The 19,180-nt window shown below is 51.4% G+C and overlaps 1 protein-coding gene across 1 annotated transcript; it reads left to right on the top strand.

Annotated features, from left to right (window-relative positions):
* Window positions 1-5,650: 5,650 nt before the first annotated feature.
* ZP3 (zona pellucida glycoprotein 3) lies at window positions 5,651-13,994 on the top strand. The gene is made up of 8 exons (XM_070566407.1): window positions 5,651-6,103; window positions 7,766-7,884; window positions 9,691-9,794; window positions 9,871-10,048; window positions 10,147-10,264; window positions 13,048-13,139; window positions 13,275-13,411; window positions 13,761-13,994. The coding sequence occupies exons 1-8, from the start codon at window positions 5,720-5,722 to the stop codon at window positions 13,979-13,981; spliced, it is 1,353 nt and encodes a 450-aa protein (XP_070422508.1). The 5' UTR covers window positions 5,651-5,719; the 3' UTR covers window positions 13,982-13,994.
* The last annotated feature ends 5,186 nt before the right edge of the window (window positions 13,995-19,180 follow it).

The following is a 19,180-nucleotide window of genomic DNA, read 5'->3' as shown; positions in this document are numbered from 1 at the left end:
AGAAAAGTTGCCAAAATACTACATGGAGTTTCTATGTATTCTTCACCTAGTTTCCCCTGCTGTTGACAGTCTTAGACAACCACGATACATTTGTCAAAATGGAGAAATTAACATTGGTACATTAACATTAACCAGACTCTGGGCTTTAATTGGATACTACCAGTTTTCCCACTAATGTCTTTTTTCTGTTGCAGGATCCAGTCCAGGGTACCACATTGCATTTAGTAAGTGTATTTTTAAATGATTTATGTGCATAGAAAAAAATGTCTGGAAGCGTTCTCCACAAACCGTTAACAATGGTGGGGGTGGGAGGGAGTGGATTGCATTTTTACTTTAGACGCTTCTTTATTTTTTAAGGTAATTTTAAACACTTTATAGTAAAAAGCCAAAATATTATACAAATATATCTGTTTTCCTTTGCTGTAATCTGTCACACACTCGCTCCAGTGGGCTGTAAATTTTGTAACCATTTGACATTTAATAATGAAATAGTGAAGAGTTTCCCACACACTCCAGGGCCCCTTTCTTTGTACACCCCTAAATTTCTTTTTACCTCACCTACTGCACCAAAAAAATGTGCCGAGTCTCAACCCACTGGGGTCCCTTCAGCTAAAGTCTGGCTACAGAATTAATGCAATGGCTGTAGGGTCAGTGGCGTGTGCAAATGTGTGTCTGGCAAATTCCGACTGCCCCACAACTTGTGACTATTCTTATTCTCTATCACACGCCAGCTATTTCTCTCCCCAGGGTGACACGCAGAAAGAAAAGTCCTATTTTTTAAGCACCTAGTGACTATCTGATATGAACTAGTTGGGGAGATGGGCATGGAAACCCTAACACTTGTTTGTATTAAGGTTATTCATCCGGGGCTGGCCCTGTGGCCAAGTGGTTATGTTTGCGCGCTCCGCTGCAGGCGGCCCAGTGTTTCGTTGGTTTGAATCCTGGGCGCGGACATGGCACTGCTCATCAAGCCACGCTGAGGCAGCGTCCCACATGCCACAACTAGAAGGACCCACAACGAAGAATATACAACTATGTACCACGTGGCTTTGGGGAGAAAAAGGAAAAAAATAATAAAATCTTTTAAAAAAAAAAAGGTTATTTATCCGGGTGTATCTCCCACACACATACGTGTTGGGTGTAATTAACTGTAATATAAAGTGTCAGAGGGACAGTAAGGTGTAGAGGCAAAAGAACAGGAAGTGGGATCCCCTAAATCTGGGATTAAATCTTGATTTGGGTCCTTGCTGGCTGTGTGACCTTGGGCACAACTTCTCTGGGAGCTAATTCACTCATCTGTAAAATGGGCCAATGACACTTCCCTAGATAGATATAAAGATTACGGTACTGGTGGATTATGAGTAAATGATAAATGATAGTTATTATTATAGGTATTTTTTGTCATTATTTATAAAAGTGCCCTAAAAAGACACCTTTCTTTTATGATTTGTGCTTTTGGGGGTGGATGGGAAAGGAGGTCATATTTATCAAATACCCTGCACCTCACTCTGCCCTAGCAGGTTATTTATTCTAGAAGTTTTATTTATTTTTTTATTTTTGGTGAGGAAGATTGGCCCTGAGCCAACACCTGTTGCCAATCTTCCCCTTTTTGCTTGAGGAAGATTGTTGCTGAGCTAACATCCATGCCAATCTTCCTCTGTTTTGTATGTGGGATGCTGCCACCGTGTGGCTTGATGAGCGGGGTGTAGGTCTGCACCCAGGATCTGAACCCGCAAACCCCAGGCTACCAAAGCGGAGCATGGGAAGTTAACCAGTACGCCACCAGGCTGGCCCCTCATTCTAGAAGTTTTAAAGTTTTGTTCTTTCCCATTCAGCTCTTTAATCTATCTAGAATTTATTTCTATGTTATGAAGCAGAAATCCAATTTTTTCCCATATGGATAGTATTTGTCACAGCTCCTTTTACTGAGTTATCCATCTGTCCCCTCTATCGTGTATCATATTTCCACATACGCAAACGGCTGTTTCTGGGCTCTCTTGTCTACAACACTGTTGTGTTTTTCATCCTAATGCCATCGTCCTTTAATTTCCATGCTCGATCATACATCTTAACATCTGTTAGGGTGTGTCTCTCACATTGTTCTTTTGTTTCAAAAGTCTTGGTTTCCTTGGCCCTTAGCCCTTCCATAGAAATTTTAGAATTAATTTGTCAAACTCCGCCCACATACACACGCACAAAACCTGTTAGGATTTTGATAGAAATTATAGATTAATTTTGGGAGAATTAATACTTCATGATACTGCACTTACCGTCCATGAATATGGTCTATCTCTCTGTATATTTAGGTGTTCTTTGAAGACTTTCAATAAAGTTTTGCACATTTTTCCTCAAAGATCTTACAGATCATTTTTCGTTTGTTATATGCCTACAAATATGGTATTTTGTTTCAGCAATTTCTTTTGGAACCTGGTTAACAGCCTTCTCATGAAAATGGATCTCGTTATCTTCTCTTTCACTTGGATGTAACCTAGAGAGGGTTTATTTTTAACTTTTTATTTTGAAATCCTGTTTACCCTCTACCCAGATTCATCAGAAATGAACATTTTGCTACATATGCTTTCTCTATCTCTGTATCTCTTTATATGTGTGTACATGTATGTGTATATATACACAGATATATGTATAAATCACACACATATGTGTACACGCATACATATATGCACATGCATGTGTGTATATCCACACACATACATACATCTAAACTATATATACACATACAGATTTTTTTCTAAACACTGGTCATCAATCCCTCACATCAGGAGGCACAGAATGTCAGTTTATCCCACTAATGGGATAATGTTTATTTCACTAATAGTTAACTTTGATAACTCGGCTAAAGTCATGCCCGCCCAGATTTATCCACTGTAAAGTAACCACTTATTCCTTTGTAATTCATAAAGAATCTTCAGGGAGAAAATTTGAGACTATGTATTCAAACTTCCATCGGCTAGTTTTGTTTTGTTTTTCTTTATTGTTTTCATTGTGGTAGAATATACCTAAGATTAACCATTCTAACCACTTTTAAGGGTACGGTTGAGTGGCATTCAGTACATTCACACTGTCGTGCAACATTGCCACCATCCATCTGCGAACTTTTCCCTGGCTTTATCAAGAAATGATTGACGTATAGCATTGTATAAGTTTATGGTGTGCGACGTGTTGATTTGATACTCATACATTGCAAAATGGTTCCCACGAAAGACTTAGCTGATGTCACTATCGTGACATCAACTAATTTGCAACATGCACTGATAATTCTGGCCTGAATCTATTTTACTACTATGATGATTGCAAATGGATATGTTCAAAATCTGTCACTCTACAATTATTAGGTGGCATCCTACCATAAGGAAGTTTCTCTTTTATGGGCAAACATTTCCCATTTATGTGTTTTTTGGTAAGTATTTCTCATCAGCATGAATGTTCATAGATTCTTATTTTATTCAATGTGTAGTCCTTATTGTCCTCATTCTTTTTTCTTCTTTTTCCTTTTTTTTTGCTGAGGAATATTTGCCCTGAGCTAACATCCGTGCCAGTCTTCCTCCATTTTGTATGTGGGTCACCACCGCAGCATGGCTGCCAACGATTGCTGTAGGTCTGCACCCAGGAACAGAACCAGGGCCACCAAAGCAGACCACGCTGAACTTAACCACTAGGCCTCAGGGCCAGCTCTTTGTCCTCTTTCATTTTGATGCACAATTGTCCCCAGTTTGGTCAGTGGGACTCCCCCCTATTCAATTTGGCACCTTTGTTCTTTTGACACATCCTCATCATTTTGGGAGCATTTTTTTGGTATAACATGATGTTCCAGATTCACCTTGTACTTTCCTGACTCTAGCCCTGGAACCAGCCATTTCTCCAAGGAGCCCTGGGTCCTGCTTTTAGAGAGGAATTGTATTTAGAAACCAGGATCAGGGCTCTAAGGAATTTTAAGGAAAATGTTCTGGGCTCACGGCTGAGCCTTTGGTGCATTCTGGCCACCAGGTGGCAGCACTTCTCAGAAAAATGCGAAAGACCCAGAATGTGAGCTGGTTTGGGTGGGTGCTACACTGGCCTCGCTCTCTACTGGGGATGTCTCTAATCCTCTTTCTGGAAAAGGGGAACACAGGCCCCCCACCACATACTCACCACCACCCCATGTGCATACAGATTCTCCCCACCAGTATATGCCTCACCCCCGCCTCACCAACTTCTTCATATCTTTTGTGTGTGTGAAGCCTCCTAAGGGGGCTTAGCTCCAAGGCAGAGAGGGAGAGGGGATGGATATGAGGCTTCAGGGAGGCCCTGATCTCTCCTTCCCAGCCCACCCCACCCTTCTCCCAGCACAATCAGCAAACACAGCTGTGGGTACCAAGTACAGAGGGCCCCTTCCCCAGTGGGCCCCCACTTCTAAGACAGCCTCTCCAGCTAGCTGTCCCTCAGGGGCCTCAGGCCATAGCTGCCTCCCTCCCTCTGGACCTGGCAGGCAAGAAACCCAGAGGGGAAGGCTTCCACAGGGGGAGGCCACCCAGGGGAGCTGGGAGCCTGAGCTCTGAGCTCTGGCCTGCTTCTCCGCTGGCTGCCTGTGCTCCACCTCACCCATGTTGATCAGGTCAAAGGAAGTTGTGGGGGTAATCTCTTCCCTCTATTTATTTTCCCACAAGCAAACTAGAGTATTTTCAAAAAGCAAAAACAAAAGAATACCGAGGGGGTATTTAAGCAACTTAAATTATGGTTCAATCACTTTAGAAGCCAGCATTTGCAAGCAAGGATACACTTCTGCCCCTAGGAATTAAGTGCCATTAATTTTTGGTATTCTTCCTTCCCTCCTGAAGGAGTTTCATCCGGGCCTGGTGCCGAGTAGGCCATGCGTAAATGCTGACCCTGTCAGGCTTTCCCCACTGTCTCCCGCCAGGACTGGTGCAGTAGCCTCCTGACTCTTGTCTCCAGCCCTAGCTCTTCCCAGACAGAGCTGGCCAGATCGTTCATCTGCTTCAGCACCCTTCCACAGCCTTCCTCGTCCAGAGAGCAAAGTCCAGCATCTCAGCTGGCTACCTTCATGATCCTGTCCCACCCACCTCCCCAGCCTCCTAAACTTCCAGTCTCATACCTGGGGACCTGAGGCTCCAGCCCCTCTGAGCTTCTGGGGTTTTCCCCTAAGCTCACCCAGTGCCCTTTCTACACCTCTGTTCACACACCTGCCTCTGCTCGAACTGACCTTTCCTCCTACCTCCCATAAGATTGGGCAGTAGTCCATAAAATTCTCTGGTTTCTTAATGATGCCTCCTCCTGTTTTCTCACATGGAATGAGCTCCCTGCCATCTCTGTTCAAATTCTCTCCATTCTTCAGTCAAGCCCTTTCTCCTGGTCTCCCCCATTGACCTGGGATAGCTTGTGGCTCCCTCGCTGGGCTGTGAGGGCAGGGCCAGCAAAGGGCGGACACGTGTGGTGGGAGTAGGACAAGGATGAAAAATTGACTGAGCAGGCTGCCAGCCCACATCTCGCAAATTTTAACACAAATACAAATCACTTGGGGAGAAAGCGAAACACCAGACTCTAACCCAGTCAGCCTGGGGTGGGGCTGAAAGTCTGCATTTCTAACAAGCTCCCAGGTGCTGCAGATGCTGCTGGCCCCGGGGGGCCACTTGGAGCAGCAAGGGCCTAGCCAACTGGATTGGCTGTGGAAGGGAGGCAGGTGGAGGCACACGTGTGAGTTGCCATGATCTGGGGTATAAGACGGCTGAGTGGCAGCTGCTTGGTGGTTACCGGTGGAGGTAACTTTGTAGATGCCATGGGGCTGAGCTATGGGCTCTTCGTCTGCCTTCTGCTCTGGGGAGGCACAGAGCTGTGCTACCCCCAGCCCATCCAGCAGGCTGGGACCCACCATCCCCATCCCATGCCATCTAAGCTGCCGGTGGTGGTGGAGTGTCTGGAGGCCCAGCTGGTGGTCACTGTCAGCAAAGACCTTTTTGGTACCGGGAAGCTCATCCAGTCTGCAGACCTCACCCTGGGCCCCAAGAACTGTGAGCCACTGGTCTCTATGGACACAGAAGATGTGGTCAGGTTTGAGGTCGCACTGCATGAGTGTGGCAACAGCGTGCAGGTGAGGCTTGGGCCCCCTCGGTGGCCCTGGCTTTGGTGGGAGGATATGGAAGGTGGCCAGTGATGGGGAGTGTGGATGCTTAGTGAGGGTGGGGCTGGGGTGGGTCCCTTTCACTTTGTCGGGAGTGAGGCGGGAAGCGCACCTGAGGCTTGAAGGTGGGCATTTGTGGGTTTCATGGGGGTGAATGGGGGGGGAGCTCTTGCCTCTATTTGCCAAAATTGGGTACGTGGGTTGGGGTCCAGGCCAGGCTCACCCCCACTCCTCAAGTGGGTTGGGAGGCACAGATATTCAGACTACAAGAAGGGGCCCTCCAGCAAGGCAGAGCTGGGCACAGATTGCCAGCTGGTCCATGATCCCCTGGAACAATCTCCTGTCACCCCACAGAAAGCCTGGCCTCCCCTCATGTCATCAGGCCCCCGCTCCTGCCTCCCTGACCCTGGACTCTTGGAGTCTCGGTAGCTCGGCTGGGACGGGGACAAGCTCGGCCCAGGAGCCCTCCAAGGAGCTCTGGTCTTGGGCGCCTTGTGACCTCCTGGCCCCTGTATCCCTGGGGAGAGGAGAGGGAGGCCAGAGGGCAGCAGGAGTTATTTTTAGGGAGTTATTCTAGCTGAGTACTAAAGTCACCTGGGGAACATTTAAAAATCCTGATTCCCATAGCCCCTACTAAATCGCAACAGAAGTGGGAGCCAGACATCAGTATCTTTCGTGTGTGTGAGGAAGATCAGCCCTGAGCTAAAGTCTGTGCCAATCTTCCTCTGTTTTGTATGTGGGATGCCACCACAGCCTGGCTTGATGAGGCAGGATGCGCGGTATGTAGGTCCACACCCGGGATCGGAACCGGCAAATCCCGGGCCACTGAAGTGGAGCGTGGGAATTGACCACTACAGCTGGCTCCCAGACATCAGTATCTTTAAGATCCCAGGTGACTCCAGCATGGAGCACGGCCTGGCCACTCCTGTCTCTGGTGGCAGCGTTTCCCAGTCTTGCCTGATAAGCATGGCCCAGGCTGGCTCCCTGTGCAGTCCCATGGGGCCCATGCTCTGTCTGATGCCCACTGTCCTGAAATTCTTAACTTTTGGACAGGGGGCCCCACATTTTCATTTGCACTGGGCCCCACAAATTATGCAGCTAGTCCGACTGGGGCACTCACTGATAGAAAGCTAGGACCTCCCCTCTGAAGATTGAGTGGTTGAGGCCTCCCAGCTAGTAGGGCCCAGGTGCCCTCCTGGGAAGCTGGACTGGAATGTGCAAATTGCCCCAATAGCACCAGCCTGGGCTCTTCCTGCTCCTTCGGTGAAATGGCTTGAGGATAAGTCAGACCGAAGGAGGGCAACTAAAGTGTTAACTGCTGTGGTGATGAAGTAAAGGTCCTGGAACTTTCTGGCTTCTTCCTGGGGACTTCTTAGCCCCAGGCTTCTCCTGAAAAAAGAAACTGTCTTGGGGTAGGGGTGGCAGCCTGAGAAGAGGAGCCTCTCGTCAGGTCCAGACCCCTGCCGCGATGTCAACACCTCAGGGTGGAACAGACTGAGGAGGAAGGTGGTACCTGGTCAGGCTCTCCATGGGTCACCGGCAGAGCAGGCTTTGTCTCCAGGGCCTGTGTTCTCTCCACCCCAGCGGGCTGCCGGTGATGCTGGCAGGGTTAACCCCACCCCTCCCCTTCAGGTGACTGAGGACGCCCTTGTGTACAGCACCTTCCTGCTCCACAACCCCCGCCCCGTGGGAAACCTGTCCATCCTGAGAACTAACCGCGCCGAGGTTCCCATCGAGTGTCGCTACCCCAGGTCAGTGTGGGACCAGGCCTGTTGCTGCCCGCACGTGGTGCAGAGGCCCCTCAGCAGCACGTTGGCCTCCTGGCAGAACGGCTGTGAGCAGGTGGAAGGGCTGTGGTCACTGCCCTCAGCCCCTGGTGGGAGTCGGGGGCCTGCTGAGTCTGCTGGGAGCCTCTGAAATGCACCAGGGCCTCAGCTGCCTGGGAGTGGAGGCTGCAGGGCTGTCCAGCCCGGGCCTCCCAGAGTTCAGAGTCTTTCACTAGTGCAGGGGTACGTTCCGGGCTCTGAACTTGGCTGTGGCAACCAGCAACTTACCTATGGCTTCTCCCAAGACACAGGTGCAGGCGGGGAAGAGCCTCAAGCCCTGAGCACTAAGCACGTGCCTGTGAACTTGAGCACTGAGATGGGAGGAGGGTGACTATGCCCAATGCCCGGCCCGGTGCTGGGCTGAGGGCAGTGCACAAGCCTCCATCCCTGCCTGCTCCTCCGGGAGGAGGTAGGGGAGATGGTGTTGATACCATGAGGGCACAAGGGGTAGCCTCATGCCTGGGGAGGGCTTCCCAAACAGATCCTGGGAGGGGACTCGGGGACAGGTGGTCTGGGCAGAGCCACTCACACCTGAGGAGGACAGCATGTCACTGATCGGGGCTGCAGCCTGGGGGCCTGGAGCTCAGGGCCTCATCAACAAGGAGGGGGACAGGTGGGTTCTAAAGGCCCATCAGATGCAGTGAAGGTGTTCAGGCTCACTCTTCAGTGAGTGCCCCTTCCGAGGACCAAGCAGAGTGGGTGAGGACTGTTTCTCAACTGAGAAGGTGAGCTGGTAGCTGGTGCAGAAGATGGATGAGAGCTGGTCCAGCTGGGAGACTGGGATGAGATGAGTTCTGACCTGCAGCAGCAGGGCTGGAGGGGGCCGACTTGAGGGAGTTAGGGGGAACTGGAAGAGCTCAGTGTCTGACCGTGTTGGGTGGAGGAGACGGAGGAGCCCAGGGCAAGATGCCCAGCTCGCCCTCTTACTGGCCGGGGAGGCCGAAGCTCTTCTAGGACCACGGCTGTCGCTCACATCAAACTAGCTCTGCCTGGGACTGAGCTGAGGACGCTGGCTCACCCGATGGCTGCAGACAGGGCAGGGTGGCCTGCCACGGGCTGGGAGGCTTAACCAAGCTCCAGCTACCCAAGGTCTGGATCTGAGCAGATGCATCACTTGGATGTAGCCTCTTCCATGGGACCCGGTGGGTTCAGCGGGGCAGACATCTGGAGACATCCACCTGCTCCCAAGGACCTTCCTGCCCCGGCTCAGGCTGTCTCAGTGGCTTCTCAAGAACCAGAGGCCTGTCTGCATTTATGTCTGAAGGACCTTGTCTAGGACTCGCCTCAAGGATCCTGAGTGGTGCAGAGACGGCCTGCTGCCTCAGGCCCCACACCTGAGCCTCCAGGTTAACCTTAATGAGGAGCAGATCTGGGTCTAGAAACTAACTCGATGTATCGGTCTTCACACTGCAGCCCAGGTGTCGTCATGGCTGGGTTGGTTGGACCCAGGTGTCGTCATGGCTGGGTTGGTTGGGCCTAGGTGTCGTCATGGCTGGGTTTGTTGGACCCAGGTGTCGTCATGGCTGGGTTGGTTGGGCCCACTCATAGATGTCGAGTTCAGGAGATCAAGGGACAGGCTCTGGCTTCAGGTATGTGTTCAACAGGCTTGGACCAGCTGCCTGGACAAGCCACACCTGAGGCTCTGCAATGAAGTAGAAATTAGACCCCCTCCAAGGTGGGGTCATATGGGGTGAGCCGGGCCAGTGTGGGCAGCCGCTGTTCTCTTCCCAGGCAGGGCAACGTGAGCAGCCAGGCCATCCTGCCCACGTGGGTGCCCTTCCAGACCACGATGTTCTCGGAGGAGAAGTTGGTTTTCTCTCTGCTCCTGATGGAAGGTAAGCAAGGAGGGCTGGCAAGGGGAGCTGACAGGGAGAGTTCTGGCAATCTTGCATCCCTGGCTGTGCCTTTCAGAGGACTGGGGCGCTGAGAAGAGGTCCCCCACCTTCCAGCTGGGAGAAATAGCCCACCTGCAGGCCGAAGTCCACACGGGCAGCCACGTGCCACTGCGACTGTTCGTGGACCACTGTGTGGCCACGCTGACACCAGACCGGAACGCGTCCCCTTATCACACCATCGTGGACTTCCACGGGTGAGGGCTGGGCTCCCTTTCTAGAGAACCTTTGTAACAACACGACCGTGCCACCTTCCTCAGCCTTTAACCCTATTCTTCACCTGTTCTCTTCACAGTTGTCTCGTGGATGGTCTCTCCGACGCCTCTTCTGCTTTCAAAGCCCCCAGACCCGGGCCAGAGACTCTCCAGTTCATGGTGGCTGTGTTCCACTTTGCTAATGACTCCAGAAACATGGTAATGGCTCTTTTTGATAGCTGGGAATAAGACTGAACCATAGGGAGGGCTCACCAGGCTTGCTCTCTGCTGCGGTCTTTCGCTAGCCGTCTCCTTAACAACTGGACAGCTCTGCCCCGTCCTAGCAACTCCACAAACTTACCAAGTAGATAAAGCCATGGGCTCTAGTGAGATCCTTAAGGAGAAGGCACAGGTGACTCAGAGCCCTAGGAAAGTAGGAAATCCATGTGGATGGAGTGTCAGGAGTCCCGGAAATAGAACAAACTAGGAGAAGAGGAACCCAGGAGATTCAGCTGACGGTCCCCATCTGAGCCAACAACCATGGCATCTGGGGACCAGGTCACTCATCCTGTCCTTGTCAGGGTCAGTAGGGCCAGAACCCAGATGATGGGTTTAGTAAAGGAATTGACAAAAGCAAGTGTCCACCTTCCTGGAGCTTTCTGGAAGTCAAGAAAGTGGGTATGAACTCTTACACAGGCTAGCCTCTCTAACTTCACCATAGGCTAGACCAGTGACTTTTTTTTTTTTTTTTAAACTTGAGTGCATCAGCCACCTGGAGGGCTTGTTGAAGGAGCTCGCTGGGCCCCACCCCCTGGGTTTGGTTGAGTAGGTCTGGAGTGGAGCCTAGAATCTGCATTCCTAAGTCTGCAGGTGCATGTTGTTTGGGGCCACCCTTTGAGAACCACTCAGCTAGAAAGCCCAGGTTGAAACTAAGGGGGGTGGAGGAGGAGGGAGCCACCATGTGGCCTGTTCCTGATGGCTGAGACGGGGACAGACAGGCAGGTCGAAGGACTGGCCTCTAGCCAGAAAGTGCCAGTAGAATCTTACAAATAAAACGTAGCTTTTAAACAAGTTCCCCAAGATAGGAGTGGGGGATGTTGAAGGCTGGAATCGCTGGTCAGGAAAAAATGATTAAAGCAGGCGTTTTCAGGTCTGGCTCTATACTAGTCACCTGGAAAGGTCAAAACTGATGCTTGCATATAATAATACCATACGTTTTCACTCAGTTGGGGTAGGGCCTAGCATCACCTTTTCCCAACATCTTATGAAAGTCTTCAAACATTAAGTTGAAAGAACTTGACAGCAAACACCTATGCACCTACTGTCTAGGTTCTACCATTAATTGTTTACTATCATCCATCTGCTAGTCTATCTTGTTTTACTTGGAAATGCATCAAAAATCACTTAAGCTCCCAGGTGGCTCTAGTAAGCAGCCAGATTTGCAAACCACCGAACCAGAGGCTCCTACGGCTGGGTGGCATTAAGAGACAAACTGGATTTGTAGAAGAGAACATCGTTGCTGCCTCGCCTCGCCCAGCAGTTCTGTCCTGAGAACAAGTTGCTTGATATAGACTGGTAGTCAACAGCAGGAGGAGCATGAATTGAAGCTATTGGTGACGTGTCCTGAAGCTTCAGATGGCAGGTCCTGGGTTGAATGGGGCTGGGGATAAAAGAACAGACTCGAAGAAAGGGCCCTGGTCCCCACATCAATGACCTTGGGTCCTAGGGTAGAGGATCCTGGTTGGGGTAGAGAGTTGACGTTGCCTTCAGAGGGTAATCCTGTGGGGAGGAGGAGGAATGGATGAGGTTTCATACAGGTGGTGGCCATCACCATGGGTGAAACTGGAGCTGGTATCTGCATGTCCAGGGATTGTAGGGGGAGTAACCAAGAGACCAGAGGACACTGCTGATCAATGGAAGGTAGCCTGAGCTCAGGGAGGGTTCTCCTTCAAAGGTGGGTGGGATGGCCTGGCTGACTCTTGCCATGGCACAAGGGAGAAGGAAGGCCCTTATTCAAAAGCTAACAGGGTGGGCCGACCCAGTGGCGCAGCGGTTAAGTGTGCATGTTCTGCTTTAGCGGCCCGGGGTTTGCCGATTCTGATCCTGGGTGCGGACGTGGCACAGCTTGGCATGCCATGCTGTGGTAGGCATCCCACATATAAAGTAGAGGAAGATGAGCACAGATGTTGGCTCAGGGCCAGTCTTCCTCAGCAAAAAGAGGATCGGCAGCAGTTAGCTCAGGGCTGATCTTCCTCAAAAAAAAAAAAAAACTAACAGGGAACCACCCTAGGGTCTTAGGCCCCAGTTAGCATCAGAAAAATGGGAAGAAGCTGAGGATAAAAGCAGTTGCCTTCCTGGAATAGGGAATCTAAAGGACCCTGAAGCCCTTCTCTGGTGGGGCAGATGGACGGCAGGTGGCCAGAAGCGTATCCTGGCCTGTTCAAGTTCCTGAAATGGTTTCCCTGTCTGCCGGTGCACTTGGCCACTAGGTGGTGGCCAAGATTTGTGGCTCTGCAGAAGGCTTGAGAGAGAAGGGGGTGGAACTTCATGCCCTGGCAGGGTCGGTAGGGGCCTGTGGAAGCCCTACCCAGTGTTTGAAGGGGAACCCCTGGCTGGGGATGCCTCTGCTAAGAGGACCCGGGCCCACCTAGGCCCTGGCTCTGTCAAAGTTCCCCCTATCCCAGGGGGCTGGATGGGAATTGGCCCCTATGGGCTTGATCCCTGGCTCTGTCCTGAGGTTCTGACTTAGTGGGACCAGGGCTGGGCATGTGAAGTGACAAGTCTGGAAAAGACTGGGGGGGATAGAGGTGATGGGTTCCAACTTAGAATCCAACTGGCTACTTGCTCTGAAGTTTGGGGCAGGTTAAACTCTGAACCTCTCTTGTCTAATCTCTAAAATGGCTCTTCCCACCCCAAAGGTTAAGGTTTATGTAAGAAGTGGCTTATTATAGTCAGTGGCACAGCCTAGAACTCTGCCTGGTCATAGCTGCTCTTACTTCCAGGTATATATCACCTGCCATCTGAAGGTCACTCTGGCTGACCATGTCCCAGACCAACTAAACAAAGCCTGTTCCTTCAGCAAGTCCTCGAATAGGTGAGACCAGATGGGACAGGGCTGGGGCAGAAAACCAAATCTGCCACCCTCGTGTCTATCCCCTCAAAGTGCGCATTATCAGCAACTGCTTCTTGCACGCAACATAGATGTCTAACCCTCGTCTTTCCCTCTCAGCTGGTCCCCAGTAGAAGGCCCTGCTGACATCTGTCAATGCTGTGGCAACGGTAGCTGTGGCACTCCGGGCCATTCCGGCACGCAGTCCCGCACAGTGAGACAGTGGCACAAGTCTGCTTCCCGCAATCGCAGGCACGGTAGGTCTTAGGACGGCCGCAGGGCTGTTGCTCTCACCTCAGTCTTGGGTAGGGGGACATTCTTCTCCCTTGTCGCCTATTTAATGCTGCTCACCCCTAAGGGGATGCAGGCTGGGGCTTTCCTACATAAAAGTCTTGGGGCTAAGTGGGGGGGCCCTAAGCCTCCACCCAAGTGTCAGCCAGGGCAGCTCTGCTGTCATCCTGGGGTTCTGACCCACAATTGCGGGTAGGGGAGAATGCCGCTCTTAGAACAAAACCTTACCAGTCCAGCCCACAGAGGCCCAGCAAAACCCCTAAGCCGATTCCTGGTTAAGCGACTAAGGTGAGCCCTGGATGTCTTGTCTTCCAGTGACAGAAGAAGCAGACGTCACGGTGGGGCCGCTGATCTTCCTGGGAAAGGCCAGTGACCGTGCTGAGGAGGGGTCGACCTCTTCTCCCGCCTCCGTGATGCTGGGCCTAGGCCTGGCGGCAGTGGGATCCCTCACCCTGGCTACGGTTGGCCTGGGTCTCGCCAGGAGGCGCCGGGCCGCTTCCCACCCTGTGCTGTGCCCTGTGTCTGCTCCCCAATAAAAGAAGAAAGTGACCTCTGGGGTGGAGCGTAGTGGCTACTGGGAGGGGGGCAGACCGTAAAACAGCGCCATGGGTTCAGAAACCCAGTCTAAGTGCAGCTGTGCCTCTAGTGTCTACACAGTGGAGAGGCCAGACTGGCTTGTGAAGGCAAGCCAGCACTTTCCTGGCTTTGGGTAACACGTCCTTCCCGGGGGCAAGGCTCATCTTCCCAGGGGCAACAATAGTCCTGTGTCTCTAAGGGGCTGAGATGAAAGCTGTTGGGGCTGGTGGGGTCCACCCAACTTTTGCCCTAGCTTCTAGGCTGGCCAAGCGTCTTGCGTATCTCCGGGCCCAGTGGATCTGGCTCTGGGGGTGGTGGAAGGAAGGAAAGAACTTCTAGTCCCCTTCTCTAGGGGCAGCGGGCAGAAAGCCACATGTCCACATGCCAGAGGTCCAAGGGCCAGAGGGGACCGGGTCTAGGGTAGTGGTCTGAGCAGGGCTCACCTTGCAGAGGAGCACTTCTGAGGGTGGTGAGCGTGCTGTGGCCAAGTCACTCTGAGGTGGGTGCCTCGGCAGGGCTGGGACCTGCTTCGGGCTACCTGTCACCGAGGGGAGCTGCCTCTTGGCCTTTGCCACCTTCACGTCGGTCTCCCCACAGAGGCTGCTGTCCTCCCCCAGGTCCTGGCCACAGCCCCTGGGAGTGCTCAGCAAGGGAGTGAAGCCCACGGAGCTTGTGGCGCCCACTGCAGGGCAGGTGGTCAAGCTCCCTCTGCTAGCGCTGTGAAGGCCCTCACTGTGGCCTGGCCCTTAGCTGGCTCCAACCTCACCCAGACCCCACTTCTTACTGAGTGAAGGTCGTCTTCGCTGTGGAATCCCAGCTTTGCTAGTTACCTGCTGTGAGCCCAAGGGTCCTCAGAGGCAAAACAGGGCTGGAACCTTCTGGGCACAGTGGTTAGGCATAAACTGATCAGAGCCAAACGGCTCTCAAATACACGCAGAGCAAGGTTTTGTGTGATTCTGGGTCTGGGAGGTGCAGGAAGGCCCTTGACCTAAGGTCCTTGCCCCTCCAAGTGTGGCCTGTGAGCACCATTGGCATGACCTGGGGATTTGTGGGAAGGGCAGAGTTGAGGGTCCCACCCCAGACCTAAGCCTCTATGTCTTGACAAGATCCCCAGGTGACTCACACGTGTGTTGAAGTGTAGTGGGCCAGGGGATTTGCATCAAGAAGGAATCATGCCCCCAAAGCAGGTTATGGTGTGCTGCATGAGGCAGTAAAAGACTAGGGGTAGGAAGGGTGGGCTTCCTGGAGGTGGCGATCTTAGAGCAAATCTTCAAAGACCTAGCAGGTCCTAGCTGGACAAAATGGGGGAGATGAGTATGGAGGGAGGTGAGAATGGGGAGAACCTGTGCCCTGGGGCAGTGGAGGGCCTCGATGTCCAAAGAGGGGAGAGGGAAGCCTCAGGGCTGACGATGGCAACGTGGAAAGGACACTGAAGTGCTCTCATTGCCATGGATGGACCGTCCCCGTCAGGGAAATGAATTGGAGGAGCAGAGAAGGTAGCCTGGAGGCTGAGAGAAAGCCAGCCGGGCTCCCTGCCCTTGTCTGGCTTGCAGGTCACCTCATCTGTAAGATGGGGGTAACAGGTGACAAATACAAATCAATCAAATATATTGGAGTATATGAGGAAGCCATTTGGTGTAAACCTAATTCGGCCTGACTTTTTCCAAAGGGGCCTGGTATGGCCATTGAGCATGCATTGTATATCTGCTTTAAGCATTTCCTATGGCAAGAATGAATGCCCTTAAGATAAAAGTGCAACTCCCCACATACACATTGGCGTTTCCTTAAGGATAAGCATCTCTCCCAGGTTAGGAACTGATTGCTGTGCTCACCTGTGACCACCCAGCTCAGGACGACAGACCTGCCACCCTGTTGTATCCACTGAGACAGCAGACCCACTACCAGCGGCGTCCATCAATTGCTGTGCAGACAGAGCAGTCTTGTGACTATTGTAAAAGGGACATTTCAATCATGTGAAACATCCTCTTTGGGGGTATATAACCACTCTGTCGCCCCACTTCTTTGGTGCCCTTCCTTCCTTGGGGAAGGAAGGCCCTGGGCCACGGTCCTCACATTTAGGCTCAGAATAAAGTCACCCAAATTTCCGTTTATAGGTTGGTTATGGATTATTTTTGTTGACACAGGACTGTCTGGAGGTTGTGAGCAGGGCACTTGGTGGGCTCCTGGTCCATGCACAGGACTCTTGGGGCCAGATGGCCTGTCTCACCTCCCCCCACCAGCTCTACCCCGACTCTGTTTCCTCTCTTAGCATCGTCCTGCTTCAGATGGGGGAGTTCTTGACTTCAGGGTTATTGTGAGGACTAATGTGATACTTGGTACCCAACATGTGTTCAGTTGGAGCTGCTCTCTAAGCTAGGGCTACTCCCAAGACATCCTGGGGGACTGTCCCTGCCACAAACACGCCTCCATTATTTGCCCTCCTGTTCCCGGGTGTTGCAACATTCTGGAAACTCATCTCTCGTTCAGCTTCTGCTGTCCTCAGCAGAAAGAGGAAGTGGCTGTGTATGGTGTGGGGAGGAAGTGTGACTAGGACATGACCCTGAGTGTCAGCCCCAGGCAGTTCCAGATGGGCCTCAGCTCAGGCTGAACCTGGCCCCGGTCAGGGCAGGAGAGACAGCCGCCGGCAGTAACGTCACAGGGCCCTGCTTTCCGACCTCAAGGTGGAACTTGAGCAGGAAAGGGAGGGAGATGGCAGGCAGCCGAGGGTTGTCCCACTTTCTATCACCTCTCCCTGTTGTTTGGGGGAGCTTCCCATTATATCCTGTGCAACTCTCGGTGAATCAACACTTTGTGGGTTTAAAATTTTGCTTTTGTGCTTCCTGGTAGCCAGGGAAAAAAGGGAAATGAGGTATGTTAATGGACAATGGGGGGAAAATCATGATCATATAAATACAAAATGAAAATGTGTCAAACATCTTGTTTTAACTCATTCACTGAGGGAAACTGTAAGATGGAAAAAAACTGGTTCAAGGGAGAATTCAAAGACCAGACTTCTACAAAGCTAATCAGGAAAGGCAGAAGTGAATTTGCCGATAGATGCAAAAATGGCTTCTTCCATCGGGCAGAAGTCAATTGCATCTCTATACAGAAAAGAATCATTTGCAGTCATTTGCATGACTATCAGTTTTCTGCAATTCACAGAATTGCAAAATACCTTAGTCAAATACTAGGAAAGGCACCAATTTATGGACTCAGATAATCTGGGAAGGTGACAGCCAGGAATCTTTTTGCCCATTTCAGACTTTTTCCTGATAGTTGTTAGATTTGTCACGTATTTTTAGTAATAGATTCTAAGCAACTCCTAGGCTAGTGGAAGTTTTCAGAGGGAGGTAATACCAGCAGAAAGATAGCACTGCGTCTCCCAAGATAACATTGTGCCCTCAGCCCTAGGCTAGGAAGCCTGGCTTGTCCACACACCACAGCTGACCCCTTGAGCAATTCTAGATCCCAACCAGGGTGCCAGAGCATTAATTCACAACCAGAACAATAACTATGGATGAGGGGAACAGGCCCAGTGCGATTGCTGAGTGTTAAACTTCTCTGATGAGTGAACTGAGCGCACGTCAGTTAATTTCAGACCTGCAGCAAGGGAACTCGAAAGAAGGACGAGCCAGTTCCAAATGTGTTCCAAGGGGCCGGAACTTACACAAGGCAGTGCTGTTTCAGGAGGCTGCTTCACTCCTCAGGGCTGCAAAGCCATCACGCTTTTGTTGACTGTGTGGCTCACACCTGGGTCCGGAGCCGGCACCTTGCCCAGAGATGCCAGGTGCTGTCTCTTAATCAGAAATAATGAGCAAGGCAGCTGTGGCTTCTAATCAGCCAATCCCTCCAGCGTGTCAGATGGGGGCCAATTAGCAGAGGCACCAAGCAACAGAATTCTGCCTTCGCAAGCAAAACATCCAAAAGTGCTGAGCCCCTTCGCAGCGACACTGGACCCCAGCGTCTTACCTTTCCCCAGCTTTACATTGGTCTTTTCTTGCTCCTGGGTGAGCCGGGGCTGGTTCCAGGATTGGAACCTCCCGAAGCAGCAAGCCCTGACACCTGGAGTGGAGTTCAAGGACTTTTTTTTCAATCTAAGTTTCTTTGGCCACCACCACTCCCCACGGCCAACAGCCACATTCTTTCTTGGACCACGTCATTCATTCTCAGTCGCTTGGCCTCGAAGGCCTGTGGGCGGCACAGACTCCAGCCTTTGAGACATTAAAAAAAAAGGCTCCCCTTCTGGGGAGACCATTTAGGACACAGCCCCTGCGCACCCCGAGGCTTCGTGCCTTTGCACAAGGTACACCTAAGCTGCCCTACTGTGTGTGTGTGTGGCGGGGGGGCAACCTCACATTTTTCTAGTAGAAAAAAACGGCATGAGTACATAAGAAATTTTAAAAAATTCTCAGCTCATCCCCGTCCTTCTCGGAGCTTCTTAGGTTTCCTCCCAGAAACTTTCTATGCCTGCAAGCCTGGCTGTGCATTAAAAACAAACCCCAAAAACACAAATAGGTGCCCCTCTGCTCTGAAAGTTCCTTTTTTACTTGACAATAGATCTTGGCCACCTGTTCCATCAGCACCTGTGTCTTCCTCATTCTTTCTACCCAGTGTTCCCTGGTTACTTGCCCAGCCCGCCTCTGCAGGGCAGGTCAGCGGTTTTGGGTCTTTTCCTATGTATATTGGCTTAAAGTTCTGTTTGCAAGTGGCCAGTCCTGTTTTCCTCCTTTCCAGCTTCCTGAGGGACATCCTGCTGCAGCCTCAGAACACAGCGCACTCACTCTTTCCTGGCTAAAACCGAAGAGGCCGTGCCCCGCCCCCCGCCACTTGCTGCTGCCCTATTTTGCTCCCTTTCACGATCAGAACTCTTTATTTTTCCCAAATAAAAATAGTCTTTCTTTTCAGGTTATAAAAATGGAACTATTCATTGGGACACTCAAATGATACAGGAAAAGGATAAAGAAAGTGAAAAATCACCTGCTGTCCCCCTACCCCGAGCTGTTACCTACCGTGTGGGCTAGCATGCTTCAGACACACACAGCTGTGGGCAACCTTATGTAAGTGGCGTCATCCCACAGGAGTGGGTGTATCCTCTGCTGGCCCCTGCCCCCCGGCGCCCAGTGTATGGAACACAAAAGTTGTTCTTGAAAAAGTTGTCT

Source organism: Equus przewalskii, chromosome 12 (assembly GCF_037783145.1).
Source record: "Equus przewalskii isolate Varuska chromosome 12, EquPr2, whole genome shotgun sequence".
Taxonomy (NCBI): domain Eukaryota; kingdom Metazoa; phylum Chordata; class Mammalia; order Perissodactyla; family Equidae; genus Equus; species Equus przewalskii.
This window is presented reverse-complemented; position numbering and strand designations above follow the sequence as displayed.

What these genes read in the sequence shown, in the direction of transcription:
- ZP3 (XM_070566407.1), top strand. Translation starts at nt 5,720, where the DNA reads ATGATCTGGGGTATAAGACGGCTGAGTGGCAGCTGCTTGGTGGTTACC. An exon ending in AGTGTGGCAACAGCGTGCAG is followed by an intron (nt 6,104 to 7,765) that starts GTGAGGCTTGGG and finishes CCTCCCCTTCAG; the next exon opens with GTGACTGAGGACGCCCTTGT. An exon ending in TTCCCGCAATCGCAGGCACG is followed by an intron (nt 13,412 to 13,760) that starts GTAGGTCTTAGG and finishes CTTGTCTTCCAG; the next exon opens with TGACAGAAGAAGCAGACGTC.